Genomic DNA, 9,965 nt, shown 5'->3' with positions numbered 1-9,965 from the left:
CCCATTGTTTATTCCCATCTATGAGGTATGATCCTTCTGAACATTTTTTTAGAGAGACAGAGAGAGAGAGAGGGAGAGAGAGAGAGAGTAAACGCGTGGTTTCTATTTACAAGACAGCAATTTCACCCTTTCTGACCTTCAAAAACTTGGCATATATGATGTAATTCTATGTGCTCATAAATATTTTCTTCCTTGAATATCAAATTTACCTAAATTTCTCAAAACTAGATAATAAGTTTAACCAATTATAATGTTTCACATCTTATAAGCATTACTCAGCAACAATAATTCACGCTGCTATTAAAAAAAAAATCCATACCACACATTCCTATACATTTACATATCCAACACTTACATTTTCATTATTACATTCATAACACAAAAATCTTCAAATCAACACCAAAAACACCACTCTTACCAACCTTTTAAAAGTGAAATACACTTTCTCATGCATAAGTTTATAACACCAAAGTGTCATAAATACAAATAACAAACTTTATGCCTTAGATATACAAATACATAAGAATAATGTGGTATGTAAATTTCCTAAAACAAACACTTTGGGGGCCGAACAATTCACACTGCTTCTACCAAGCAGAACTGGTTAGGCGTTATTTTCTCCTCAGTTTCAACAATTATCAGCCTCTGGAACAAAACAATCATCCCAGAAGCTCCATCTTCGCAATAAAATTACAGTTAGTAAGCAATCTACAAACACAGCTTCAAAGTTGGGCTATCACCAACTGTGTCTCCCCAAACATTTGAACAGTATACTTTCTCTTTCAGATCACTCATTCTGCAAATTAGAAGAAAGTGGTGTCTTTACATAGAAAGGCAGCCTGGAAGAGGAAGAACTCGAGGTTCCATTTCTGAGTTTGCTTCATTTCCATACAAGGCAGGCCAGTAAAAGTATGCTGGAATAAAGCCACCAGGCCATGTGCCATTCATTGGAAACGTCTCATTGGTTACCTCTTCAACTAGTTTAGGTTTTAGGGCTATTGTAGAAAATTGTTTGCAGGAGTTGGTGACTATCAGTGTTGTTCCAAAAAGTTTGAGAGTTTTTACTACTGATTCTCCTGAAGAAGCCTCTTTCGAATCGATTTGTTCGATGGAAGTGTTCATTTTCAACTCCTGGAGATGTACATTGAAGCAACAAATTATTACAGCTCAATAACATGTAGTTAGGACTGTGAATTTTACTCTTATGATTGAAAACAGGTCGAAATCAGATTGATTTTGTCAAATTTGAGATTATATTGACATATTATAACAAACTTGTGATAGTATATGCATACATATGAAACATATTTTCATGTATTTGTACTTCACTTGCGTGTAGATATATGCATGCCTATCTTTATATGGACGTATGTATGTTCTTCTAACTTAAAATATGCCTCCAAAAATTGGAAGTGCCTAAGAATTTTAATTTGATTTTTTGATCAGATCAAACAAACTTGCTAGATCGGACTTAATGAGACCATATCGCATAACTCTTAGTTAAATTCAAAATTCAAAATTCATACCATTGTAGATTCATTTTTAGTTGCTCGTCCGGCACGTGCGAAACTTAATGAAAGGTGTTTAATGTCTTCTTCAACTGAGTTGTTGAATAATGGAATTCTACTCTCATGATTATTTGAAAAGAATGGATTAATTGACTCTGATCCAACTACAGATTGAGGCGATGATAGCGATTTGTCTTGTTCAGAGATAGACAAAATAGGTGATAGGGTCCTCTCTAATCTCCCAAGAACCGGAACCTCCACAGGGGAGGAAAGAACTTGTTTGCGAGGGTACGGATGGGTTGGTTTCTTTTTCGGACGAGGAGGAGGAATTTCAACTGGCTTGATGTTGCTAGTTTGGTTATCATTTGCACCTCGAGCCATCTGCATCGTTTAAGAGAATAGTTTATGGGAAAAGCTGGCAAAATTACTATATTGTTTCAACTTCATAAGAAAAAAAATATTAAATTTACAAATTATATAAAAAAGTTTCAAATTTCAGGGTGGACAATTACCCATCCTAGACATAAACTGGTTTTGCGCTTGATGATTTACATACATAGCACCCAATTCCTATGCATTTACATATCTAACACCTAAACTTCAATTTTACAAGCATGTCACCATACCTATGCGTGAAAAAATGTATTTCATATCTTAAAAGTTAAAATGCTGGTATTCTTTATGTGATAAGAAAACTTTTGGTTGGTATAAATGTAAAAAGTCAAGTTTAATGTTTTGATATGTAAATAAATGGGAATCAGGCCGCATGTTTGTAAGTGCCCCATCATTTAAATGGCCAAATAGTTCATGTTTGATTGTACAAAATGCTTGAAAATGGAGTCTTTTTGAGGAGATAGCTTTAAGGATTGAAAGTTGGAGATTCCTATTATTTGAGTGATTATCTAAATGTAATTGATGTCAGTGAGTCAACAGAATTTTGGTTGAATAATAGCTATTTATTCATGTAATTTTTCCTACATATTAATGAAAACTCTCGCTTAATTAACGAAAGATTTAACTTGCATTCCATACAACATGAAGAATCAAATACAGATATCCTATGAAATGGTTATCTGAAGACAAATAACAGCACCTTTGAGATGAACTTTTGTGCGTGGCTTCGTATTTGCACTGCAGTCTTGGTTCCAATATGTTCTGCAAGAGAATAATAAGTACTCATCCTACGAATATTTGCAAGCAAAGGCGCGACGTAGCAGTTTGACAAGCATTTATACCATACCTTCAATGCGACGCCAAGCCCTGCCATGGAGTTGAACAGCTTCAAGAAACTTTTTGTGCTCATCTTGAGACCACCTTTCACGCTGCTTAGTTATGGTGTAGGGTTTCCTCAACTAATTAATTTAAGAACAAAACAAAAACAGAGAAATTTAGGACCTTATTACATAATCACTCAGAATATTAAAAATTGCAATACCATAAAGAAAGCATTCACCTTTGGTGCCATTCCAATTTGATCTCCATATGAAACTCGATATTTGGTCAAAATCCCATTCAAGGAATTCAAACTTGTGCAGCCATTTTGGCCCTGCTCACATAACAAAAACAATAAGATCACCTTACTTTGTTCTAGTTCTTCATTCATTTTTAACTAATAAATGAGTCCTTAAATTCTGTAAATATTTTTGACAAATTATATCCATTTTATATTAAATCTATAATTTTTTCTAATTATTTTTTTGGCATTAATTTTATCTACTCATCCAATGGTGTATTTGTATCCTTTACCATACATGTTCAAATTACAAAAGTCTATTTTTCATCAAGTGAACTTTATATTATTACTTTACTATGAGGGGCCTCTGTACAGCCTGATTCAAAGATTCATATAGAATATATCTAACTATACATATTACAAACTCTCCTGAACGTTTCCTCATTTTATAGCGACTTCAAAGATGTACCGATTCGGAAAAGAAAAGGATCACGTTATTGTCATCACAGATTAAAAACATCCCATTCCACCAATCTAATTTCAATCACTTTAAAAACAAAAAAAAAGAGCAAAAAAATCCACAAAATTAATCTAACCCTCCAGTAACCAAACAAATCCCAAAATTCTCACCATCACTAAATCCAACTAGAACAGTACTTTATCAAATCCAGATTTACTAACTTGCAATCGGCATGCCCTAAACCTGCAACACACAACCAAAAACGCAAATCCGACAAGGTTTAATCTCAAATCCACCATTATTTCTCCATCACGAAAAAAAATTGGCACGGATCCTAAAATCTTCCTTCCTTCTCCGTATAGATTATAAACACACAAAAACAAAAATAAACAAAACAGAATCAGCACCTGAAGAACGCCAACTGCTTCAGCCATGAAACTACAATCGATTGCTTCAGCGCTCCCCAATCACACAGGCATCAACCGCAAGTTCTTCCCCAACCCATAGGATCGATCAGCGCTCCAGCTTCCGAAGGAGCTTTCCACCGCATAAAAATGGAGAGGGCCGTGCGGAGATTTCGCCGAATCGAGCTCTCAGAGGTCAAAATCAAACTCAGAGAGAACAAGCGAGCCAGCGAGAGACAGAGAGAGGAAGAAGGGTTTGAGGATGAGAAATGGTGGACTGAGAAGGGAAGAAGGGGGAAAAAGTGGAGGAAAGGTGCCACGTCAGCCTGTCCATTGGACCGGAGAGTTTTGCGATGAGAGGAAAGCGGATGGGAACATGTGGCCTACATTTCAAGAGTAGAGCACTCGCTTTTGACCCACTACCCATTCCCGACAGTGGGCGGGCGAGCTGGTGAGTGCGCGATTGGGTGAATTTAATTATGTGGGGTTAAGAAGGCTTAAATAAAAATTATATATAATTATGTATTTAATTACTTTTAGCCTTTCAATGAATTTTTTTATCTAAATATCCAATGATTTTACCTTTTATGTTACTTTTCTATTAAATATAAAATTTAAATAATTAATATAACAAAATTTACATAAATCATTATATTTTTTTGTTTTTTTTTCATTGAATTTTATAATATCTTTCTATATAACTAGTAATTATTCAATATGATGTTAATTATGCACATATTTGACAAATAAATTAGCAAAAAAGTCAAAATGTAATTATTTTATTTTTTTCTTGCCTCTAAAAGACAGATGAAGTCATTTGAACCAATGAAGAGCCAAATCAAGTTTAATTACAGTCTTTATTTTGATTTAAAAATTAATTTCTCTTCTAATATTAAATTCAAATGAAAAATATTTTTTTATTGAATGTTTAAATTAATCATAAATCATTTAAATTTATTGTACTTACAAAATAATTCTTCTTTTTAAATTAATTGTTAACATTGATTAATATTTAAAACCTGAAGACAAAGTACATGTAAAATCTTAATAACTTCACCAAAATTATGATTCAAATAACATTAATATTGCCACTATTTTAAGGAATATAAACATAAAACTAAATTTGAAGGCTCATATTTATAAACTTAACTAAAGTATTGATAATTGATGTGTGCTCGCAGCATTATAGTAGTATATCATCGTTTTAGCATGGTACGAAAATTCATCACGGACTCAGAAAGAGAAAGCATATAATAATGATACCACAATTTTTTATGTGAAAACCCTTAAAAAGGGATAAATCGCAGGGTTTGACCCAGCTGAAATATTTTTCTATAAATAGATAATTATAGTTGCACCCATTTGTCCCACAAACAGGAAAAAGTTACTAGGTTTCTAAAGTTACAACGTCGATGTACTGATGAATTTTTTGTTAAACTGGCAGCGACTGATAGCGATTAGAAGCGTCCAGTAGATAGTGGTCAATGGTGATTGGTGGTGATCGATGAAGATTGACGCTGATCGACAGTGATGGTCGACAACGATCGGCGAAAGCTAATGATGGTTGGTGGTGGTCAACGGAGGTCAGTGATGGTCGAGAGTAGTCGGCGGCGATGGTGCTGGATTTCAGCTCCTTCTCGAAGTTTCAAGCTCTTTCTCAAATCTCAAGCACTCATCCTCCCTCATGAGAAGGATGATGTTCTATTTATAGTGTTATGGGTGTAAGTAATGCATGAATACGAACTATGTTGATCGGTGGGTCTGAAAAGCTGGTGTTCGTTGGATTCATCTTGTCGAGAAGCTTGATTTGATTATAAACTTATTAAATTCTACTTCCATTTGACATTACAATTGTGTCTATGCAGCTTTCCAAAATTATTTAATGGCTTGATTGAAGCTCGATTTAGTTCGGATCGGATCAATATCAGTACCATTAAGTCCGTTCCCGTCTCGTCGGGTCAATCAGATTGACAATAAGTTAGCTTAAATCGAAGCCCTAAATGACTTTTAATCAAAGTTTGAATATTTATTACTTAAAAAATTGCTTCGAGATTCATGTCATGCTTTGAAATTTGTGTTTGATCATAAAAACTTATTGGTGGGCATCAATAACGTTTAAAAAATTTAAAATTCATTATTTTTAAATAAATTAAAATATAATATCCTATAATCTTCTGCGGCCGTGAAATAGGACATTTTTCATTATAAAAACCAAGAAAAATATGCGTGTGGGTGCGATAAAGCTTCGAGCACGATTGGGTGGGAAAGCCCTCGCCGAACTTTTAGGTGCGCTTTTTCGCACCTGCCGTGTCTTTCGACGCCACGTGTTAAAGCAAGATAGTTTGTTTGACACGTGGAACATTCTTCGCCGCAAAAACTGAGTTGCCGCGAATTCAGACGGACGGTGATGATTCGCTTGACGGCGTCTCCTGCCCTAAAATTTTTTATTTTTTTTTTTAAAAAACGGAAATAATCCTGACCGTAGATCACCGTGATCTACGGCCAGGATCGAACACCGCATGCAGAGATGCATGCGGTGTCCGCACGCAATAATCTCTCCCCTGTCGGACCTTAATTTAGACTTGGTTTATGGTCAATGAAATTTTCTTATTGTATGATATTATATATTATTAATTTTTTATTGATATTAAATTACATAATTATAATAAATATTTATCAAGCATAAAGTGCACTTACCTTTTCAGATTTTTGAAATAAATTAGGAAACAACAACATCATAAAAAGGCTTTTACAAATTTTAAAATTTGATACTTTATATTGACACTTTAAACCTTGCTGTTTCAATCAAAATTCTTTTATTTAAGAATTGTGATGTGCATATATTTGAGATTAAATTTGTTGAAATTTAGTCAAAAAAATATTTAGCTGATAAGAAGATGATATACTCTTACAAAATTTTAGAATTAAATATAAATTTTGATCATGTGTGTGTGTGTGTGTGTGTGTTGAACACAAATCTGTCTGGTTGATCGTGCCCAACGAATAGAGCGCCGAGGAAAAAAGATTTGAAAGAGTGGGAGAGGAAGAAGAGAGAGGGAGAAGACTTTCTTCGGTATGGAGAAATGGGTTGTTCCCAGACTCTTGGGCTCGTTGTATTTTATTGAAGATATATGTTACATGTGAGGGATCTCCAAGGTCTCCTCTCCTCTCTCACCAAATATATCATAAAGCTCTTTTATTTATAGAAGATTGGAGGGAAATAAATAAATAAATAAATAAAAATTACATATTTAGCCATGTTTTTAATAAGAAGAGCGAAGGGTATTCTAGTACTTTTATCTTGGACCGTCAGATAGCCTCGAGATCCATGCAGACTATTTTTTAGTATAAATATAAGTTCTTTAATTTTCTTGCTCTTTGATAGTAACAGCTGCAATAAGGAAAACGAAATTTATAAATCAAATAAGTCTTGAACTTATAATTTGCTAATGATACCCCTTTGCAAGGGTGTCATTCCCACTTGGTTTTGGTATATTCGTCGTCATCTGCTGAGTCTGTCATTTTAGAGTTTTTTCTTTTTTTTCTGGGGGAAGTTGTCAAGTTTTTGTGGTTGGTCGAAAGAAATGTCGGTCGTTGAAGAAAGAGTTGAGCGTTGGAGAAAATCATAAAATTGTTCGCCCTGTAGGGGAGTCTTGAAGATGCTTGCCCAAGAGGAGAGCTTTATAGATACTCGCCGCGGAGGCGAGTCTTAGAGTTGCTTGCCCCGAAGAGGAGTCTAAAAGTTTCTCGCCCCGGAGGTGAGTCTTGAAGATGCTAGTCCCAGAGGGGAGTCTTGAAGATGCTCGCCCAAGAGGGGAATCTTATAGTTGCTCGCCCTAGAGGAGAATCTTGAAGATGCTCTCCTTGGAGGGGAGATTTAGATTTGCTCGTCCCTTATAGGAGCCTTGGAGATGCTCGCCTCGGAGGGGAGTATTGAAGATACTCGTCCCTGAAGGGAGTCTTAGAGATATGCATCCCTCACAGACATTTTTGTCGCTGGGTGCTGAATTATAGTAAGGGTTAAGGATAATCAATTTACAATCCCCTCGTAGCTTATCGATTTTTCTACCTTGACTTCAGTTCCCCAAATGTTAAGTGGTCATCGACAAGTAAGAGCTCTTGACCTTATGTAGTCTCGACCAGTACTAGATAGAGGTAATAAAGATATAAACTTACATGAATGTAGGCTCCACTAGCCTTCATTATTAAGGTATCACACGGATTAAAAGACAATGTTATGAACATCAGAATGAAAGATGTGTAAGACAATTTGGGACAATGTTATGAACATCAGAATGAAAGATGTGTAAACATCAGAATGAAAGATGTGTAAGACAATTTGCTTAATTTGTTTATATGTTGGGGTTCCAGAGAAATGTTTGTGGTCACGATTGTATTTATGATGATATTAATAAACTCTCTAAATTAACTTTATTGCAAAACCTTTCTTAAGTGAAATAAATAAATAAATGTAAGAGAGATTTCAGATTATTTACTAATAAAAAGTTTTATGGAGATTGTAACACACTAAAACTCTTAAACCCTTATTATTTATGCGGTCGCATGGGCGTAAAAATCCCTTAAAACCACACTAAATTTTTTTGTATGTTTATGAATAAATAATAATTAAGTGGCATGCATGTAAATCTTCTTTGATTTGAGATAGTCGACAGGAGTTGGTTGGAGCAGTGGTCGATCGGTGGTGGTTGTCAACCACATGAATAAATAATAATTAAGTGGCATGCATGTAAATGTTCTTTGATTTGAGATAGTCGACAGGAGTTGGCTGGAGCAGTGGTCGATCGGTCGTGGTTGTCAACCACAAAAAAAAGTTGAATTTAAAATAACTCTTGCCAAAGTTTGGACAAAATGATGAAGCGCTAGATTTCATAAACTTGGATGTTTGTAAGCTTCCTCCATAGACTTGGACTGCATCTCTCTACAAAATATATTAAATGAAAATCTCCTTTGCAACAAAAATCTCTTTTGCCTGATAAAACAAATCTTATATGCATGAAAATTAAATTTAAAAGAGAACTTATAAAGGTCCACGGTTAATCACTTGGATCGAGGTTAGGATTGCCCTCCGTAGATTATCGGGTTGTTAGCTCTCACTTAAGGTCAGGAAGCGCACAATCTAGCTCTGAGCTCCCACCTTTACCAATGTTTTACACTTAGTTTCAATCTCTCATATGTGATTACGGGCGTTCTCGCTCGTGTTTTGCTACAACTAGTTTTTTTTTTACTTTTCCCGACCAGATATTCTCTTTTACTTTTCTGCAATTTATTTAAATTTCATGCAAATATATTAAGAACCTTGCAGGTAATCCCCATAGAAGAAAAATAGGCATGGCATGTAAAATGGTATTCCAAAATCTTATAAAAATGAAACAGAAAATCCAAAACTATTATAAAAGGATGCCTCAACAGAAACTAAAATATCCCAAGCATTCCAAATAGTGAAGGCTAAACCGAAAAGAAACAGGGGGAAAAGAAAATGCCCCCAGAATTCTCCACCAAACTGAGAGAAAAAATCAAAGTCCAAAAAAGAGCAAGCCTTAACAATCCCAAGAAGGCTAAAACAGCAAAACCGCAATTGTCCAAAGGTAAACCATCTGAACCATACCAACTCTCTGGAGATAGTCACATAAAGAAAATGAGAACATAGCCGAAAAGACAACACTAAATTCTGATATATGGAGTTTCAAGTAAGTCCCCAGTAAGAAGAATATGGAGCTGCGGAGTGGGAGAGATCCTACATAAAAACCCGTCCTTTATGGGCTAACCAATTCGCAGGAGAATTGTCTTCTCTATAAATGAAGGATATATTAATATTTAAGTTATATCTATAAATAATATCCCAAACTCTATTCATAGTGGGAATCAAATCCCAACGAGGCTCAGAAGTCTTAGAGAACACATCAATAAGAATTTGAGAGTCCGTCTCAAAAATAATCTTATTAATTTAGAGGCGAGCAACAACCTGTAAAGCCAAAAGAAAAGCCCAACATTCAGCTTCCAAAGGAGAGGAGGCCAACATAGGAAAAGCAAAGAAAAACAAACATTGTCCGGAGTGGTTTCGAAGAACCCCACCCGCACCAGCCGCGTTGGGAATCCAACTACCATCAAAATTGAATTTG

General features: G+C 35.1%; 1 protein-coding gene across 1 annotated transcript; it reads right to left on the bottom strand.

The window, feature by feature from the left end:
• Positions 1-489: 489 nt before the first annotated feature.
• On the bottom strand, positions 490-4,172 carry LOC110020906 (protein REVEILLE 1-like). The gene is made up of 6 exons (XM_020719185.1): positions 3,829-4,172; positions 2,962-3,054; positions 2,749-2,860; positions 2,602-2,663; positions 1,527-1,889; positions 490-1,131 (listed from the first exon to the last, which is right to left on the bottom strand). Exons 1-6 carry the CDS (start codon positions 3,853-3,855, stop codon positions 823-825), a joined length of 966 nt encoding a protein of 321 aa, XP_020574844.1. The 5' UTR covers positions 3,856-4,172; the 3' UTR covers positions 490-822.
• Positions 4,173-9,965: the final 5,793 nt, after the last annotated feature.

Source organism: Phalaenopsis equestris, unplaced genomic scaffold (genome assembly GCF_001263595.1).
Source record: "Phalaenopsis equestris unplaced genomic scaffold, ASM126359v1 Scaffold000109, whole genome shotgun sequence".
Taxonomy (NCBI): Eukaryota; Viridiplantae; Streptophyta; class Magnoliopsida; order Asparagales; family Orchidaceae; genus Phalaenopsis; species Phalaenopsis equestris.
This window is presented reverse-complemented; position numbering and strand designations above follow the sequence as displayed.